The 20,266-nt window shown below is 42.9% G+C and overlaps 1 protein-coding gene and 1 long non-coding RNA gene across 4 annotated transcripts; one reads left to right on the forward strand and one right to left on the reverse strand.

Annotated features, from left to right (window-relative positions):
- Positions 1-464: 464 nt before the first annotated feature.
- Positions 465-12,198, reverse strand: TOB2 (transducer of ERBB2, 2). Of its 3 annotated transcripts, none has more exons than XM_083701717.1 (2): positions 11,854-12,198; positions 465-4,897 (listed from the first exon to the last, which is right to left on the reverse strand). In XM_083701717.1, the coding sequence occupies exon 2, from the start codon at positions 4,809-4,811 to the stop codon at positions 3,786-3,788; it is 1,026 nt and encodes a 341-aa protein (XP_083557843.1). In that variant the 5' UTR covers positions 4,812-4,897; positions 11,854-12,198; the 3' UTR covers positions 465-3,785. The 3 variants fall into 3 exon arrangements, with proteins under 3 accessions (XP_083557843.1, XP_083557845.1, XP_083557844.1); XM_083701719.1 differs by lacking the exon at positions 11,854-12,198 and adding an exon at positions 11,321-11,748; XM_083701718.1 differs by lacking the exon at positions 11,854-12,198 and adding an exon at positions 10,692-10,710.
- Positions 8,091-13,122, forward strand: LOC310826632. The gene is made up of 2 exons (XR_014555905.1): positions 8,091-10,432; positions 10,948-13,122. It is a non-coding gene; the product is annotated as an uncharacterized lncRNA (long non-coding RNA).
- The last annotated feature ends 7,144 nt before the right edge of the window (positions 13,123-20,266 follow it).

The following is a 20,266-nucleotide window of genomic DNA, read 5'->3' on the forward strand; positions in this document are numbered from 1 at the left end:
CATACACCCCGACTTATTTCTAATACACAAATGTTAAGTCGAATCTCACTGAATTCAGTCAAATTTACTTCCACATAGAAACACTGTGGTAGAAATGTAGTCCAATTAAAGATGTAATAGCCAGGAAAAGGTCATGGTAGTAAACAGCATTTTCTGCTTTATATACGGCATTCAGTGGCTTCCAACCATACTTTGGGAGATTTCATTGCTGCAACATTTCCCGTTATCATCCAGGAGGCTTTCAGCAGGTATCAGTCACGTCTGGTCGGTGCTATTTCTGCAGCGAGCTCCTCGCTCACCCTAGGGATGTCTCAAAAGAGCTGAGCCTGTCTTCAGGACATTTATGTTCTGGCTTTACAGTACTGCACCCATCTGGAGAAATGTTCCTCCCAATCCCCCCCAAATCTATTCCCCCCCCCTTACAAACCCTTATTGCCCTTGCACAAACAACAGGGACAAGAGGCTATTATATATCATGCTTTTAATACAAACTTAAAAAAATCTGGAACAATAGAAACTGTACAGATTTGATCAACCTTTGTTGTTTTTAACTAAATCTCTAGACACGCCAATGTCCTGTTCCAAAATATTGCACAACATTCTGAATACAAAACTCTGATTGTATTCCTCCTTCGCTAGAGAAAAAAGAAAGAAAAAGAACGAAACCCCCTCTGGATCCCTACTCAATGGCCCCCTGCATGTAAGAACCAAAAAACCAAACAAGAACAGCATGGACCTCTGCATTAAAAAACATACATAATTCTGTCCTCTTTGTGTCCATCCATACTCCAAGATCACACGTTGCTGATTCGCTCTTCAAAAAGGGTCAGGAAGGAGGGAAGCGAGGGGAGAAAAGGAGCTTTCACTGCTGCTTTTTTAAAATTTTCCTGAAAAAATATTTTTTTCTCTCTCCTCTAAGAAAAAATCTTGAAAAGAAAAAAGTTCAATTTTTTTTTACGTTAGAAATATACATATATTATATATACCTCTTACATTTTACAAATGTAGCAAATTATTCAATATAAACGGACAACAAAAAAATTAACACAAACCCATAAAAATAAAAGTTAAAAAAAATCTCTTTTTCTTCCTAAGAAACCAGGTAAATTAGTGCAGGTTTTAAAAATAAAATTGAAGCTGAACGTCTAACTCTTGAGACAACAAGACCAAAAAAGAGGCCGTGAGTTTCATTGTCGCCAGCACTGGAAATGCTTCTGAAGCACGGTATGTGTTCCTTTGGGAAATACAGAGGTTGGTCCTTCCCCTTTTCCTCCTTATGAACGCAGACTTCTTTTCAAAAAGCAGCTAACAGGATAAAGCAGTGTGAAACATCACATGTTGCAGGTGCTAATGAGGTTCTCTCCCTCCCTTCAATATACTTAAGCCTGAGAAGGGTACATAACCCCACCCAAGGCAGTGGCTCAGGGCAGCGTTCTGCTGCATGTGGAAGTTCTCGGCGGAGATTATGCTGGGCAGATAGGGAGCCAGCAGCTCTCCTAGGGAGGAAGTCCAGTGTAAAAGCATGGCAGTCTACAGTACATGTTGAGGGGAAAGAAGTGGGTGGCAGTGGTAATGTTGCGAGTGGGGGTGGGGTGGGGGGGAAGACAAACAAATGTGTTTACTGAAGAGGTCTAACGTGTCTTGTTCAGGTTGAGGACTTCTAGCTTCATGAAACTTCACCCATCACATTACTGCCCAATAGTATCTCCCCTCCTCATCCCCTTAGTGGCTCACAGAAAACAGGCAGAATGCAAATAAGTTTTTTCTTTTTTAGTGTCCTTTTCCTCAGCCCAGCAAAGAGGCAGGGGTAAGAAGGGGTACAAAGAAACAAAAAAAAGGGCTCAACTTGGGGATACCTAGAGAAGATCTTATGCATAAGCCACATCACTGTGGCCTGGGCAGGAGACATTTCCCATCCATTTCAACGAATGATCTCTAGTGCATCAGAGTTAGGCATCCTTCACAGGAGGACAGATGCTTGTAGCAGTTAAGGCTCATATACAGTCCTACAGGGAATCCTCAGTGGAAACGCAAGTCTCCAGGTCAAGTCACCAGAGAGCTCTAGAATTGTAGCTTATTTATTCAATATGACTTTGCCAGAGAAGGTGCAAAAGCAACACTTTATACACAGTCCAAACCATGCTGTTTGGGTGTGGGGAGGAGATAGTGATGGTAGAGAGAATATGCCTAGAGTATGTAATCCACAGCCACATCTATGTTATCTCCCCTGAAGTTCTCTCTCACCCCTTATCGCCATAGATAAGTAAACTTTTGGACTCAGTAACTATCTCACAAGGCATAGATGGGGAAAGGTTTGCCAATCATCTGCCAAAAGAAAAGAAAAACTCACTCTTGAAGGCCACTACTGTCCCTGTCTTCCAGGCTGTCCTCTCATGACAGAAAAGGGAGATGCAGGGAATACCATTAGGATTCCTAGTTCAATAGCAACAATAAGGAAGGAGAGACTCTACATTCTTATCAGAGAACACTTTCTTCTCACCACATGTTGAGCAACATTCTATAGCAAGCCCACTTCATTCCTCATGCAGAGTCTCGAAATGGAACAAGTCCAGACTGGACCTGATATGTGGGGCGCTCTTCCGTACAGGAATGCCTGCTTCCTTTCAAATGAAAAATCATAAGGTTTTTGGTCAGAAGTCTTAAGAGACATGAGATTCAAAGTGCAAACCCTCATGCTATTCATCCAGAAAGCAGTCTGCACTGTAACTCCCTCTTCCCTGCCAAAAAGTAGTGCTATCATAGTCAAGAGCAGGAAACCATTCTTTCCATGAGAATTAGTAACCAAATGCTCGGCTGTCAACAGAAGAGCTCAAAACCCCATAAACCAAGGCAATTGGTCCAGAGGAACATCAATGGGGGCTGCTCAGGCACAAAAAAACCCTGGAAGGCCAGCTCTCACTCCTACCCTTGAAAGAGAGTGCAATATACATGGATCAATTTTTCTCACAAGTCAGAAGTGTTTGCATCTAGAGTCCTATTTATACATCATAGCATTAGCAGCTGACACGGGATCTAAGCTTCCCAAAGAGTACATCTAACTCCAGACTCTTAAGGGGGCTAAGGGGAGAGGAGGTGCTTATAATGGAAAACTGTAGGGGGGAAAAACCTGTCCCAGATGCTACAATGCTGCCCCTTCCAGCATTCCCCTGAAGCTAGAGGGGCTAAGGCCTTGCCATCACCAGTTAGCGCAGGAAGAAACAGAAGCTGAGAACTTTGTTCTACTCCCATTTTGCAATAGGAATACAAAAACTGAGTTATGAGAAATGAATACATTTGCTCCACTGTCTGGGCCTCTCATTACACATTGAGAAGCCCAGGCCTACCCTAGGAAGTGCTTGAGACTTCACACATCCAGAAGCCGTCTAAATCATCCCCCATCACTCCAAAACAGGGAGGGGGGGGGAAATCAAGGTATCTGGCTGCAAGGGACATGACAGCACCCTGAAAAATGCCATCCTTGCAGTAAGAATATTTGAGAACCAGTTCCAAGAAGCAGCATGGGACATAATATAAAGTGGCTCTGGCTCCCACCACTGCTGGGCTGGAACAATAACCTTCCTCATTAAGTGTACAACAACGGATAGGAAAGAGCACAGGAAACAAGTTTAAAAAAATAATCAGTGCTTCAGCAGCGCTTCCTGGCATGACACAACGAATCAGGATTTGTCTCTTTCCAAGAAGCTATATTTATAAGATTTCAAATATTTCTAATTATTTTTTCTCTTTTTTTGGAAGTTATTTTCCCCAGAATACTCTCATGGTGGTCAGTTGGCCAAAACCACTGGCTGGAACGACTGGCTGGGATACTGCATGGCGTTCAGATTGTAGCTGAGTCCTTCCACGAAGGGTGTCTTCTCCAGAAAGAGGCTGTTGGTGCTGCCCCCAAAGACCTGAGCCATGTCAAAATTGCCGCCGCCGCCACTGGCACTGAATTGGGATGCAGGAGGCATGCCGCCGGCCTGGTTTTCGGTGGCTACACCATCAAAGAAGAGGCTGCTAGCTCCTGGCGATCCACCATTGTAAACAAACTCCTTGGCATTGGGGGAGAGCTGAGATTGAGGGGCCGTACTGCCCCCGATGAAGTTCAGAGAATGCATAGACAGGGAGAGACCTTTGTGCTTCAGCAGGCCATTGGTGGGCGACCTGGCCAGGCGCTGCTGCTGCTGTGGTGGAACCCCTGTGCCACTGGTGGCTGCTCCAGCTCCTCCGCCTTTCTTCATCTTGGTTGAGCCAAACTTAGTGGCAGCAAAAGTGGCAGTGGTGAAGGTAATGGGCTGGGCAGAGCGAGGGATGAACGTGGGGCTGGGTGACTGGCCAAACGATGGGGATGGAGAATTGGACAAGGAGTTGTCCTGGCTGCCAATGGGGACGAACACCTGAGCGTCAGGATTGAAGCTGCTCTTGATCTCCTTGTCCAACTCGGCTGCACTGCAGCCCTCGCTGTCATCTAGATATAGGACCTTGACAGACCCTTTCTCACCAATCTGGTAGGAGACCTCAAATGGGTCAATCCAGACACTCAGTTCTTCAGGAACATTGGCCCGCACATCCTCTACAGCCAGCCCACTCCGCTTGGCTGCCATCTCGACTACGGGGTCCACCGTCTCCCCAATGTGAACACAGCGGTAGCCAGAACCCTTCAAGGGCTTCTCTGGGTACCAATGGCCTTCATATTTTTTCTTCAGCAGCCGCTCTAGCTCTTCACCAAACAAGTCGGCCCGCCTCCGTGGAAGCTTGTTGTACAGATATGAGATGATGAAGTTCAGAGCAACTTTGATCTCCAGATGCATACTCCCTTCACAGCAAGCAAGGTAGGGCAGTATATTAAAAATAGACAGCGGACACAAACATAGACGGATTTTGGCTCCAAACAATTCTGAAAAAGACAAAGAGAAATGAAATGTAAGGTGGAAATATTGTATCTTTAATACTGCTGCAGCACAATAGTTAAGACTTTTAGTTGCAGAAACTGATTCCTGAAAATTCAACATCTTAACTGGCAATAATAAATAAAAGACTGTGCAAAGTGCATTTGCACCTTGACAATTGTAAAGAAGAATATCCCTTTATGTGTTTAACACATATACATTTATTTGGTTCTTTGTATGCTGTCAAACATTATTATTTATTAGTTTATCTCTAGACCACTCACCATCCATAAACAGCTGTAAAACTACACAATAAAAAATACGATAGATCCTTTAAAAAATCACAGTAAGTTAAATGTTATAAAGTAAATCAAACCAGCAAAATATATACACCCTTGGAGTGCCTAAACTTCCTTCAAGAGCCTCAATAAATACGTATTTATTTTTTAAAGTGCCTAAAATTGCTAAGGAGACCAATTGCACCTCTAACGAGAAGGATTCTCATAACTGGGGTGCCACTAGAGAGAGGTGTTGCTATCTGGACAATGCCATTGATAGCACCACTAGCAGAGCTTTCAGGTAGTTGCTACAGTCTTAATGAGTCAAAGTTTCATTTTAAGACACTGGAGCAAGGCAGATCAATACATTTCAAAAGACAGAAACTAGTTTAGTAGTGATTCATCCCATTGTGATAATAGCAGCGATCCTTGACATTGTAATATTAAATAGATAACAAAAAGCTGAAAATGTGTTTCTTCTGAAAATAGCTTCAGAAGGTCAACTCAGATAAACAGAAGATAATCCTGGATGGAACTAACAGTAGCTTCTGATCCCAAGTGATATAAAAACAAGGCATACGTTCATCAGGAAGACTCAGGAAGGTTAGTACTATGTGGCCTGGAAGAGAACTTTAGGTCAGACTTTCCCAACGTGCTGACCTCTAATATTTTGGTGTACAACTCCCATCATCACTGACCACTGGCCAGTGATGAAGCCCAAAACACCTGAAGGACACTAGATTATGGAAGTCTGACTTAGGTTCCCAAACACCAACTTTTCTTCTTTATCCCCCCCCTTTTTTTACTAACATTCTAGGAGATCTCCAATCATCACTCATTCTATTAAATACAACTCTAAATGCCCCAGAAAAAAATAATAGAAAATGAAGGATATTTAAAAAGAAAGCTATATGTATTATCTTGGCAGCTTAGCAGGATAGAGACTAGCTTTTTGCTTCCTTAGGATCACCTATAACAAGTGCCTACTAAAAAAGCAAGGGCAAAGGATACACTCCAAACTTCAGGCATATATGTCAAACTGCTTTTTCTGGTGTGGTGTTTGGAGCTAACAAACAATCTAAGCTTATCCTGAAGAAGGAACAAAGAGATCTCTAACTACAGCATTAGGAACAACAAAGGAAGCTACTGGGTAAATTTCCATCTTACACACCATTTCTGAACACTTGTGTCAGCTTATCTGCCTACAATGTTCGAAACTGCCCTGGTATATGAACAGCTGGAATTAGACAAAATTGTGTGAAAGGAGGAATTAGCACACAATGACTGTACAAACTGTACACAGGTAAGATATTGAATTTGCTACCAGAAGATGTAGTGATTATAGGTGGTGATTCCTTAAAACCAGGGTTGCATTCGCCAAAAAGAATGCCTAGTTGCCATTTTGGGGCCAGACAGCTTGAAAGTTGTATTTTTCAAAATGACTTTTTGGTTCCTGAAATTCATTCTGATTGTGCAAATAAAATATAACGGATAGAATTCTACAGGATGTGTTGCATGTGTGTGAAAACATTCAAGATCCAAGGATTCCCAGGCATGCATCTTCAGATGGTGAAGATGGCAGGCACCATCCTGGCGCCCGGGCATCTTCACCTGGCTGCAAGTGGCTGATAGCCGGCTGCAAAATGCACCTGGCAAATTTCAAACACTGGCCACCACCAGTATTTGAGAGAGTAGACAGATTCATGGAAAGTAGCCCTGTCAATGGCTACTAGTCATGATGGCTGTATGCTGCTCTTCAGGATCAGAAGAAACATGCTTCTGAAAGTTGCTGGGGAACAAAAGCAGACTATTGGGCTTATGCTGTATTTGTTCCCATAAGCATCTGGTTGGCCACTGAAGGAAACAAACTGGATTTGATGGGTCTTTGGTTTGAACCAGCAGGACTTTGTGTTACTGTGTTTCACTAAAGCGATAAAAAACTAAACTCTGCATTAAGTATGTCCACAGAAACCTATGCCTGCTGTATTATCAAGTTGCAGCAAATAACAGAAGAGCTCTCTAAAAAAACTCCTCTGAATGCAGTCTTATATAGTTGACCATGGCCTGACCGCTAACAGCACAGCCCAAGACCTTGGAGCTTGTTTTTCAGGAGTTACTAAACCGTGAGAAGTTTTATCACAGCTATTTGAATGTGCTTCTTAAAATGGAAATTGCCACAGGAGAAATTTGAGTAAGGCAAATTTCTGAAAGGTCAACTAGAAGCAGAACATTTTCAAGCTAGGCAGTCAAACAAACTCTTTAAGACAGAGCCTTCCAATGGATTTCTGGCTAAAGAACTATTGTTAAAGCAATGATCCTCAAATTTCTCCCCCCACAGAGCCCCTGCGGGTCTTGGCAAACCCCTAAATTCTGTTTATGCCTCTTGCAGCAATTATAATTATTTGTAATTTTATTATTACATTTGTATACTGCCATTTATGCAAAGATCACAGCGCAGTTCACAACAGAATGCACTGTGCTAAATACTGTATGATTTTTAATTGTATTTTTATTGCTTCTTCTTTTCTTATATTGTTATTTTGTTGTACTACAATTTGAATTTCATAGGATTCTATAGAATTCCTTCACCAGCATGCTGTGGAACACCTGAATGATATTCAGTTTCGGAACCCCTACCATAAAGCACACAATCAGCTTGGAACAGAAGCTCATGTGGAAGTTCAACCCACACCACCCTCAGTAAACAAATAGGCTTACTTCTGTGTTTATTCCACATATAGCAAAGTTTCAGTCTGCTGTACTGAAAGCCTAGCAAGCTTGAGAGGGTAATACATGACTGGCATTAAGAGACCTTATATTTCTATAAGGATGCCACATTTTGGAAACTAGCTACTATAATTCAGATCTGATAGTATTTCTTTCTTTCTAAAGGGACACAGAGCTGTCTACAAGTATGCTTTCTTTCTAAAGGGACACAGAGCTGTCTACAAGTATGTTTTCAGGAAATAAACTGTTTTTGCTTATGTACATGCTGGATGCCTTGGTCAGAATATTAAGTTAAAGCTCACTTCAGAGTAATTATGCACAGGAGTAAATACCACCAAGTTGAAAGGGACATACTTGCAGTTAAGTACGAAGGATTGCAATCTTCAGACCTAAATACAATTGTCCTGATTGAGGGGTGCTCTTTCCTAGTATAGCTTTAAGACAGGCATCTACAGCTGGAGAATGGAAAGACTGTCTCTCACAGGAGTTCCCTTGTCCATCTGGCTCTTTCTCTCTCAGGGAAATGAAAGGAATGTATTACTTTTCTTCAAGCAGAACTCTGATGGTTGTCAGTCTTCAAAGATAGTATGAAAAACTACAGATATCTAATCTTCTACTCTTTGGCTATACCATGCTGCATTTATCATTACAATGATAAATTAAATGTTTGTGTTATAGCATCTATACAAATAATAATAATCAAACACTAGCTGACCCCACATAATTTAGCACAACAGTCTAAATTATTTTAGAAAAAAGGTCCACCAAGGAATATAAATCTAGCTTACATGTCAACAAAATAAGCTTTATATCCATCAGGATTCAGTAATCCCTAGGCTGTTAATATGGCAACCTACACAGGGGACGACTGCAGGTGGCAAAGCGTAACAGTCAATACGGAATCCCTTGTTTTCTCTGCAGAACTTCATCAATAAAGGTGCACGTTACCTCAGGACAGCCTATGGTTCTGAAAATATCAGAGGCAAGTAGCAATTTATTTTGCACAAGACAATTACAAACACATGACACAATGTGGAATAATGAGCTACACAACAATTGCCCATGATTCAATGCAAGAACAATCTCCGGCATTAGGGCATAATGTCTCAGTAATACAGGCATTGTCAAGGTACATCACTTGCACATGAGGAAATTCTACAGTGGTCCAATCATACTGAGTAAATACTTTAAATAATGACCTTGTCAGTTTGGTTTCTGACCCGTACACAAAATACGGCAATTATTGGGGGGCGGAAAGCGGTACAACACTGGCTTCATAAAGCCATCATTGCTTTATCCCAATATAAGCCAGAATCTCATAATAGTCTCCTAACATTTGCTTGCAAGCCACACCCAAGCAAAAGAGCAACCTTCGATTCAGTTGACCCCACCTCACCAATGCACCCAATTTCCGAGGATAATCTGAATTAAGTACAGATGCAATACAAAGCGACAGTGCCTGGGGAGGGGCAAGCCCGAGGAAGACACGTTCTCGATCCACGATTGCACAACCCACTCCCTCTTCTCCTGCCAAAACCTCCTGCGTCTGTGGGCGTTATTTGCACAGGGCACCTCCCGCCCAGGCCTCCTTGCGCACGCAAAACTGGCATTGCCGTCCCGCACGGGGACCTGCTCTCCGCCCGCCTCCTGCCCCACAACTTCAATAATCGCCTGTGCCAAGGTCCACGGATGAATGACCCAGCCAGGGAAGCCTCAACACCCATTAGGGCTGGCCCCCTCCCCTCCGCTCTGCCTCGACTGGAGTGTCCCGGGAGTTGTACTACGTAGCGAGCCCTGCTTTTCTCCTACACGAGATGCAGCGCCTGGGCGAGTGACCTACTTTGCCTTTTAACTACCCTTCTCAATATGCTTTGCGCCAAAGCTGGCCCAGACAGCGAGCGCCTGCTCAGTGGAGCACGGCACAAAATTTTCCAAGGCGCATGCGCTCTCTGTGCTCGATTGCTCAACGCTTCTCCCCCCCCCCTCAACCCCCCCCCCGCCCGGCCTCAACATGCCATCTTGCATTGTTTGATTTCTATGTGGAATAACTAATTTCTCGGCCTCTTTCTCCCCCGCGCAGAGAGGCGGCTTGCGGGGCGGGAGATGGATTAAGCGGAGGAAATTTCAATCAGGGCTTATTGTTACGGTTGCAACTCACATCTGTTCCTGCTGGGTAGCTCAGAAGTAGACAACCCCCCCCCCCAAAAGACACACCAGCACACGCACACACAGGCAGAGCTGCTAGGCCTACGAAAGAGAGACTTGGGCCAGGCGTCCTTGCAATACTCGAAAGTAAATCCCCGCTAGTTCAAGTGCGCCTTGAAACTGACAGCCAAGGCACCAAGCCGGGAGATGCGGCCCGCACTGGGGGGCGAGGAGGAAAGGCCGCTTCCTCTTGTTCCCTCCCCAGCCAGCAGCCGGCCTCCCCTTCCCGAGGGATGCACGCACCAAAGAACCGCTTGCAGCCTCCTCTTCCTACAGGGAGCCCCCCCCCCGCAATATGGGCGGAGGCCGAGGAGAAGCGTAGGCCGAGTGAAGGTGATCTGGCCCTGACCTTTACCTCCAGGCTCTGGGCTCTCCTTTCAGGGCCGCCCAAGCTTCTGGGTCACAGGCGCCCCCGCCCCATAGCTGAGAGCCTTCCCTCCCGAAATCCCCCTTCTCAATAATGGGAGGAGGCGCGGAGGTGACACCCCAAAATTAAATTCGAGGGCAGTGCAAAAATGTGGCTTTGGGCTCCAAGCCGCCCCAGGCCCGCACCTGCAGGGCCCTCCGAGGCAGATCCCTGGGCCTAATTTACCTCACAGGGTGGCTGTCACGATGAATGAGGGGAAGAAGGCCCTTCCCACACCGAAAGCTGCTCCCCAAACCGAGTCCAGTGCTGCCGTTTGGTTTTCCTGAGCCTCCCCTCCTCCATCCCATTATTAAATCACTGCGGGAAGGAGAACAAGTTCATCATCCCACTTAAGCTGTGCGGCTGCGGGAGGCTATTTCTCCCCCCTTTTTTTTTAACCCCGCACTATAATATAAATATATCTGTATTTGCTTTGTTTTAGGTCTGCGTTTGTGACATAAGAAATCCCAAAGAGGCCCCCGGGGCTCTATTCTGAGGAGGGAGGGGGAAAGAAAGTTCGAGCACAAAACGGGCTGGAACCATCTTTTTTCCTGACAAAAGCCGAGCTTTTGAGTATTGATCCGGATTAAGCGAAACAGAAACCATCTTCCTCGCTCGCTCGGATCCCAAAGATCCCCCACGGCCACCCCTTTCGGTCCAGCCCTGTTGGTAGTGTTGTTGTTACCACCACCACCGTTTACATTCTTAAAAAGGATCGAAATTTTCTCCCCTAATTCACCCGAACCTGGGAGGAAGGCAGAGAGGAGGGTTTTTTGCACGATAGGTGGTCCAAGGACTCGATCATCGCGAATTACCTGAGGGATCTGGGGTGGCTGTTGTTGTTTGTTTTTAATCCACTCGGGTAAAATGAGTAAAAACAAAATGGTGAACCGGGGACATTTTTCAATCGTTCAACCCAAATGACTTTCAACCTCCCTTCACGATGAAATGAAAAACATTAATCGCTTTTGGAGGGGGGGGCAAAGAGTGCCGTGTAAGAGACACAGCGCTATTAAGACTAAGGCAGGGATTCATTTTTTTCCTCCTTTCTATTAAAGGGGCAGAGCAGATCTGCCTACGATGATTTGAGTAGAAGCCAGCCCTTCTCTCCTTGAGAGAACCAGAAGCGGAGTTGGAAGACTGGCGGCTTCTGAAAATCTTATTAGCACAATGCGATTAATTCGTTCCTTAAAGGAATATACGAGGCGCAGCAAAACCCCAACGAGATAAGCCGGCGTGCGGAAGAAAAACATCGTTCAAGAAAATATTTAAATGGTGTGACTATGGAAATCGTTCCTCTTCCTTTGCCCTCATCACCCCTCAATTCTAGCAATAAGCCGTCACTTACTTCTTTTTTTCAGCACCAGGTGAGATGGTTTGGTGGCTTCTTTTTCTTTCCAGGGTGTTTCTTGGGAGTTCCTCTCTCACAAAGTGCTGATATGGTGGTGGGCGTTCGATTTTTTTTATATAAAAAAATTAAATGGATGCTGTTTTAGATAACTTCTCCCCCTTCTACAGGCCCAATCAGAAGTGGGGTGGGGGGATGTTGACTGGGGCGCCCCCTACTTCCTTCCTTCCCTCCCTGCGCAGGGAACCTGAAGCCACCCTCTCCCTGGCCCAAAGTGAGCAAAGTAAATGAAAAGTTTCACCCTTAGCAACCCTGCGCATGGATATTCCCTTCCACACCCAGGGTGACGCGTCCTGCAAAGGACAAGGAAGGGGAGGGGAGGGAGGGCAGGCTGGAACTACTTTCCCAAACACTGGCTTTAAGTTAACCCGTTCTGCGCCGAGCGCGTTATATTGTTGTTTCAGATGCTTGGAAACGCCTCCCGTAAAGAAAGTCCGTCATTTGCCACGGATATTTATTTATTTTTTTGGTACGTTTTAATGAATTTCCCCTCTTCATTCTGTGACAGGCAACAACTTGCATTCAAACCTTCAGAGAACCCTCCTGAGAACAAACCAAGGAAATTTTAAATAGATTGGACCCCTTTACTTACTTCCGAGTAAACCTACATAGGCTTAGGCTGCATGAGAGATCAAGCTTTTATACTGAAGACTTTGCCCCTTGTAATCTGAGTTAATTAATCTGCAATAACTACCAACAAGCTTTCTTCCACACACACAATCATTTATGGAGACAGAAATGCTCCCCGCCCCTAAGGATTTGCTGAAGGTGGGAAAATTCCATATTTCCCACCCTTAAGCCTCACTAATAGTGTGAGTGGGTGGTTAGCACCTTTCACCACCAATTAGCGAATGTGAATATAGAGACAAGGGTTGGTAATTATATTTTATTCTACTTTGCTATCTTCAGTTAGGGCTGAGAAAGATTTCAGACTAAAGCCCTGGAGAGCTGCCAGGCAGTGTGGATAATACTGAGGTAGATGGACACATAGTCTGATTGGATATAAGGCAGCTTCCTGCCTCTGACAAATGAAGCAAGAAATATTGTATAGCCTGATGGTATCTAGGCATGTTTATTTGGAAGAAAAACCCATGATGTTCAGCGGTGCTTCCTTCTCCAGTAAGAACCGTAGCTTTGAACAAATATACACCTATTCTGTACCTCCTACTTTACTCCATTAAATGTTTATAATGTTTGTATGTCATCATACCAATGAAGGATATTTGAATTAGACTGAAACTGAACAATCTCTCCCACTGAACATTTTGGTTCACCCAGTCCTGTAACCCTCCAGCCTGGAGCTGTCAGGTGCCAACTCCAGCCTCAGACGGCACAGCCGACAGGGGTGATAAGTGATGTAGTCCAGCATTAGAAAAATGTTCACTGCAGGGTCAGCCCAAGACATTTTGCAGCCTGAGGTGCAGCACAAGATGGTGTACTTCCATTTGATATACACAATGCAACTGGGCTGGTAGCTGGATTTTATTTCATCACTGGCAATGGGGCAGTGGCATCCGCCACATCTGTGGGAAGCAGGTTCATTTAGGGTGGCCAGGGCCATGTGGCAGGCGGAGCTCTGGCATCCAACAACGAAGAGTGAATCTTGGAGCCAGGAGGAATGCCTGTGAGGCTGCCTCTGCTGCTTCCTAGCACCTGTTGCCTCATATGGCTAGTGGTAAGTGTAGGCCCTGTACAAAAATTGGGTTCTGTGCTTATATTTTTTAAAAAAATAAACATGCTGCAGAAATAACATTTTATAAAATGACAAGCTAAACATGTTTAGGATGGATTTGTAGATGAGGGCAACAGCGCTTGTACCACGGAGTAGGACCACTATTTGCAAACACATTATATTCAGTTTAGTTAAGAACTGCTTAATGTAGGTTAATTTTTATTATAAAACATGTCCATAATTTTCGTCCACTAAATCAAAATCATGTTGCTTCCCTCATTTTCATAAGTGATGGGCTTTTTTCAACCAGGACAATGATAGTAGCAGCTGGCTTAATTATGCCATAAAAGTGTTTCTGTGAGCTGGTTCAGTGAATGGAGGATTATAGTCAAAATTTTGTTCGTATCGACTCAATTGGCTCTTAGTACTTGTTTATATTACATTTACCTCTCAGGAAAAATCCACCTGCACTTTAAACATATATTTTGACAGGTGAAATTGACACTCTATAATACTTGTCTCTGTAAATCAAATTAAATACCCTGCACTGCAGATTTCACTCATCCTTTCCCATGCATTGTTCCCAAACATGAAGTGGGTTTAAGTGGGGTAAGCTTTTTAAATTCCTTGTGGCCATTCTAAGGAGAAATCACTCTGAGGAGGCTGGGAGAGCAGTTTCAAGCCATCTTTTCTAGGATCTTAATTATGAAGTTCCTCTCAAACCTCTGCATGGCAAGAATCTTCTTTAAAGAACAGTAAGATAATTTCCTTTTGAGGGTGTTCTGCAGAATAGGCTTACCAAGAGAGAAATCCTATACATCATGTATACTCAAAAACAAGCCCCATTAAGTTCCATGGGACTTACTCAAAAGTAGCGTTTTCCAGACAGGTAGCTATGTTAGCTGGTTGCTGCAAAAACATCGAAGAACCCTGTGGCACATTAAAGGTAAACACATTTATTATGGCATGAGCTTTCCTGAAAGAGAATCCGTTTCATTAGATGCAAGAGTCCACTCCTTTGGTGTGCAACGGATGACTTGTCTATATCTAGCATTGACAAAGTGTTGTCGGTGCGGAATCGGAGGCAAAAACCTATTTGGCTGTTGTTCCTGTAGCTCTTTCGCGGAGCCATGCCCTGCTAAAATAGTCTTGTCATAGCAGGAAATTGGATCCCCGACCATAGGATCTTTCAAAAAATGGCAGCTGTTAGTTTCTTTAAAGGGGAAAGAGAGAAGGGAGGGTTTGCCCTTGCCTGGAAACCGTGGACTACGACTTCACAGCTCTGTGGGAAGCTTAAAACTATCTGCTTTTTGAGTGCATGAACTTTCTTAAGAAAGAGCTCGCTTAAAATGCGTGAGGTAGTCTTGGCCCCCTTCCCCTTCAATCTATGGAGAAGGCACTCAGAGGCACATTGCGCAGACTCAGGATACGCTCTCGCTTCACAACAACCCAGACCTTTTGCTGGCATGGAAAACAGATCCTGGGGCTGAGGGATCTCTGCGATCCATTCCCCAAATACTGTCCACACCAATTTTCTTGGGAGTTATCCCCGTGGTTAAACCAGACTACTGAGATCTGCGTGTACGTGAGCGTGTCCTATTCGTCGATCGACAAAACCAATTTTATTTTTTTTTCATTGGAATCCGAGCGTAGAATATACGTATTTATTTGTAACACGGTGGCATAAGGGGTTGGCGTGCGCCATCAGATCTCCCCACTGGCTGCCTTGCGTTAAAGCACGCGAACTGCAGGCTGCACAGAAGCGCACCTCTATTTCCCTGTTTATTTTCATCCTTCAAATGCCGGAGGGTATGCAAATCAGCTCACAGCCCCTAAACAAAACCCCACAAGGCACGGATGTCAGATGGCATTTTAACTATTCATGGAGCACGTTTCCCCGCTCTCAATTGCAGGTGCTACTCCGCACGATTCAGGGACTACTTTTTCAGCAGTGCGCCTGTGCATTTGCCTTCGTCGACGTAACTTCAGACGCAAGCACTGAGATAGGCAGAACAACCTGCAAGGTGTAGGAGCGCAGGCTGTTCTAAAAATAACAGCACCATGCTAGCAACAGCCTTCCCATTGGCTGGAGTCGTTAGGGGGTTCTGCAGATTGGTCTGCTGCGTTAACCAGTAGGCTAAAAGCGGGGAGGGGTCGGCGTGTTTTGTGTGTAAAACTGGAAAGGCAACAAGGTTGCTGGGAAGTGTAGTTTTTTGCCTGTAGGTTCCCTAGGCCTGAAGTTGCCAAACGAAGGTTAAAAACAAGACTTAAGGAACGATGTGAAGCTGTGCTGTTCAAAATAAAGGATATGTTGTATTGTATCTGCTCCCATGGACAAATATGCTGTTTAGTATGTGTCTCCATAGAGCATTTTATTGGTTGTTTATAGGGAGGTGTAGAGACACATTCTGTGCATCTAAACCCCTATTAGCGCAACTATGGAAATTCTATGTTTTTCTTTTGCCTGTCTGTATTGTGCACAAGAAGGAAAGCAGGACAGGTTTAGACTGCCCTGTACGAACCATTTAAGTCTTATAGTAGATAAAGTGTCTCTCTACTCCTTATTCCTTCTATTCAGAGTTAAGCATGCGAGAGCTGCATTTACTACTTACAACAAAAGCCAGGGGCTTTGGCAAAGTCCTAAAGCCAATAGACATATCTTCTACAGGATTCATGTTACTAATTTTTATTGTATGTTAACATTTATTTATCTCACCTCTACTAGAAGCTCCAGAGATGTAAACAAGCATATATGTACAGTTTTGCCAGTCACATAACGAGTGTAATCCTAACTGCGCTTACTCGAAAGTCCACATTTCAATGTGGCTTGTTTACTCAAAAGCACAGTTCAGTATTGAGCTGTAAGGCTGCATTCTTAAATATACATGCTTGGAAGTAAACCTCACTGAAATTAATGCACCTGCTGGGGGCATACCATGGATGATTAATTAATATGAAATGAAATATTACTTGTATCAATAGGATAATTTGCCATATATTATTACAAATAATTTTTGACATGTTTTAAATCTGGATTACTATTCCTGTTGTTCATTGTGCTGCTCACCTCCATTCCACTCAGTGGGACGTTTGTAGTTTCCTATGCATAGTAGGAAAACTTGGTGGATTGTGCCCAGAGTGAACATAACAGCTCCACCAGTTAAAATAACAATGCGTTTGTTCAACAGGAAGTTAGAAAACCTGCTAATCCAGACAACAGAAAAGTAGGACAGAATTAATATACAATTATACCAATTTGACTTAAATGAGACTAAATATTATGTCCCTATCCTAATACACTTAATGCCAGTCTTTTTAAGTTCAAATCTCATTGTCCAGAAGACTAAATGGAGCGCTCAAAAGGATATGTTTTTCAGATTTCATATCGTCAACTCAATCTACATCTAGTAAAATGAAATTACAGCAGCATTTCTATATACATTTACCTGGAAGTGTCTTATTGAATTCAGTGGGACCTCATTTGTTTCATAAAAGTAAATGGACCTTAAGCTCATTTACAGCACAGTTCTATTAGAACTACTGTATCTTAAATCCTGGAAGCTCATATAATTAGAACGTAATAAATGTACAGCCCAGTATGCAATCTAGCATAACAGGTTATGTTCTATATGTAGACTATATGATCATCATAATCATTATGTATATTAATAGCAAACTCAGTTGCTGAGTTACGACGGCTATGTAGCCAAAACGGGGCTACTGAAAATACAAGAAGTAAAAATATCAACATGCTTGAGAGAACCCGAAAATAAGCAAAAGTAGGGAAAAATAATTATTTAAATTGTAATAACATTTTGTTGTAGGCCCCACTTGTAATTTCATATTCTTTTGCCAGCATATTTTATTGTTTATTAGGCAGACAATGTTCCAAATATTTAAATAAAGGCAATGAATTTCCCGACACACCCAGAACTGTCCACTGACATACTATGTAGAGATGCCTCAAGCATTAATTTTCCCATGGTTCATATGCTCTTTTTACAAAGGTGAAATATAATATTCCAGTCATCTATGCTATACTTGAAGGAACACATGCACCCTGAACCACTATGCATGTTTATGAAAAAACAGATCCTTATATATTCAGTAAGGCTTGCTCCACAATACATTGAAATGCAGCACACACGTCTATTCTCAGATATATCCGTCAATGATTGCATCTATATTTCCATGATCTTTTCATCATTCGTATCCATTTGGAACCAGTCAGGGAGAATTAGGAAGACAAACTGAAATAGAAAACATTTTCAGCAAAGACACACAATTTATTATTAAATTCAGCTATTCCTTATTTTGCTTCTAGTAAACCAGCCTTACATTAGAATGACCAGTCCAGTTTCAAACTCACACTGCAATTTATGTAGCTTTTCTAACAGTGCAATATCCTATACATGTCTACTCAGAAGTAAACTCCACTGACTTCAGTGGAACTTATTCCTAGGCGAGTATAAGATTGCAGCCTAAGATTACATTTTAATTGATTTTAAATTGGATGAAATGGTTTTGCACTTTTTTTTAATTTCCCAGGCACATGGACAGCCCTAATGGTATTTTATTATATTATTAAATCAGTTTTTAGTATTTAGTAATTTTATTATTGTATTTTTTAATCTGTAAATTGCTTTGGAACTTTTTAGTGGAAACTACCACACACATTTAATACACTTTAAAAATAATCCAGAAAACGTAGTTAATATTGCTGCCGACAACTGAATAAATCCTATTCATAGGAGAGAGGAAAAACATTCCTTCCACCATACTAGCTTTGCTGTGAGTTTTTAATACCAAGAAAGACCAGTCAGTCTATAATTAGGTGTAATTAGCACTTACTCATTGCCCAGCATTCTTTACCTTTGCATCACCTGACACTTACAACCCAAGGAAATTAGTTCTTTCCTGCCTTTCAAATGAAGAAACAGTTTGACAAGGAGCAGTTACTCACCATGAAGGTGCAAAACACAATATATACTACAAAGTCAGACTTATTCATCTCAAATCATCCTCCAATTTAGTTCTCTATATCTTAAGGTGAGAGGTGTGGACTTTTGTGAGGGAACAAGCCATTCATCCTCTTCTTGATTTACGGCATTAGTAGGGCACCTGTGGCCATCCAGATATTATTGGACTACAAATTCCATCCCTCCTGATGATTGATCGTGCTCACTGGGGATGATAGGATGTAGGCATCCAACACCATAGATTCCTCATCCCTCCTTTATGTCCATTTCCCTGAGTTGACTTACCAAGCTGGGAATCTTGGGGGCAACTCTGTTTTTCACAGTCTTTATGCCTTCCCTCAAGTGCTCACCTGACTTGGGAAAACTTGACCAGGTAAGATAATTGCTCCCTTGACAAGAATAGTCTGAGAAGCCATGAGACAGAGAACTATTGAGTTGTGAGTTGATCACACCCATTTTATGATGGTTACATGTAAGACTCAGGAAGATGATCAGGCATGTGATACACATGATTAAAGCATATTACTAACGGGCTATTATGGGCCATTCCAGGTCTCCGCACATGAGCAAATTTCAGTTTAGTAGTTATGACTCCTTTCTAGGCCTAGACAAAACATTGCAAGTTTTATTTTCATAGAACTTGGCCAGCTGTGCATCTAATGGGACACAAAGGCATATATATGAACATAACAATGCATTTTAAGCAGGGCTAGTTGAAAGGTACATAATATATTCTCAACACCAAAGAGCACAATTTACACAGACCTTCATGCAAGTTTTGTGTGTATGGTTTTTTTTTTTTTTTTTTTTTTACAAATTGTATTATTGTAGGACCAACATGAGTACAGCATCCATACCATAAATCTTTGCTTCATTCTTTCTATACAATAATCTCACAAGGCAGGCTTTGGGCTCCATTTTCAGAGGAAAAGCCAGGCTGAAATACAGTGACTGGATTTAGGATTGGTAAATGCAGGTTTGGAGAAGCTATTCTCCGTAGAAGCTGCACTGGTTTTTAAATCTTTTAAAAACACTCTTTAAACTTTGTAACTGAAGGATAAGGAGCCTATGCCATTAGTGACTACACATCAAGTGGTACTAGCTTTTGAGTGCCAAGGTCGCTAAAAGTAGTGCACACTGTATCTTGGTAACATTGGTTTCCCTGGAGATTTACTAATGCAGGCCTGTATAATTTGTAATTTTCAAGTTGAAAATAGCCCACCAGCCACATTATTGTGGCATGCCAAGCACTCCCCCATTCCAATTTTGCAGGTCCAGGAAGGAAGTAAAATCAAGTTTATTGAGCCCCTAGATGGCTGCCACATGCGGCTAGTGGAATTCATCCAGCTTGGTGATAAGATGTTTAGTCTCATAACAAAAAGTTGCAAAGAAATCAGAATAAATTTCTTATCTGAGCAGCCTGCTTTACATTGTGACTTTTGTTGGACTCTTAGGCATTAAACCAGTCTCTCAAACCTGGGTCCCCAGATGTTGTTGATACCAGGACCAGTGGTCAGGGATGATGGGAGTCGTAGTCCAACAAGTTTGAGAAAGGCTACATTACACAAAGACATCAAATTTAAGATATCTGTGCCAAGTAGAAGCGGAACTCCTCATTAACAAGACAGTAAAGGTAAAGGGACCCCTGACCATTGGGTCCAGTCACAGACGACTCTGGGGTTGCAGCGCTCATCTCACTTTA

Source organism: Podarcis gaigeae (assembly GCF_964106915.1).
Source record: "Podarcis gaigeae genome assembly, chromosome: 10".
Taxonomy (NCBI): Eukaryota; Metazoa; Chordata; class Lepidosauria; order Squamata; family Lacertidae; genus Podarcis; species Podarcis gaigeae.

Excerpts from the sequence above, each read along its gene's own strand:
- TOB2 (XM_083701717.1), bottom strand. The coding sequence starts at position 4,811 with ATGCATCTGGAGATCAAAGTTGCTCTGAACTTCATCATCTCATATCTG.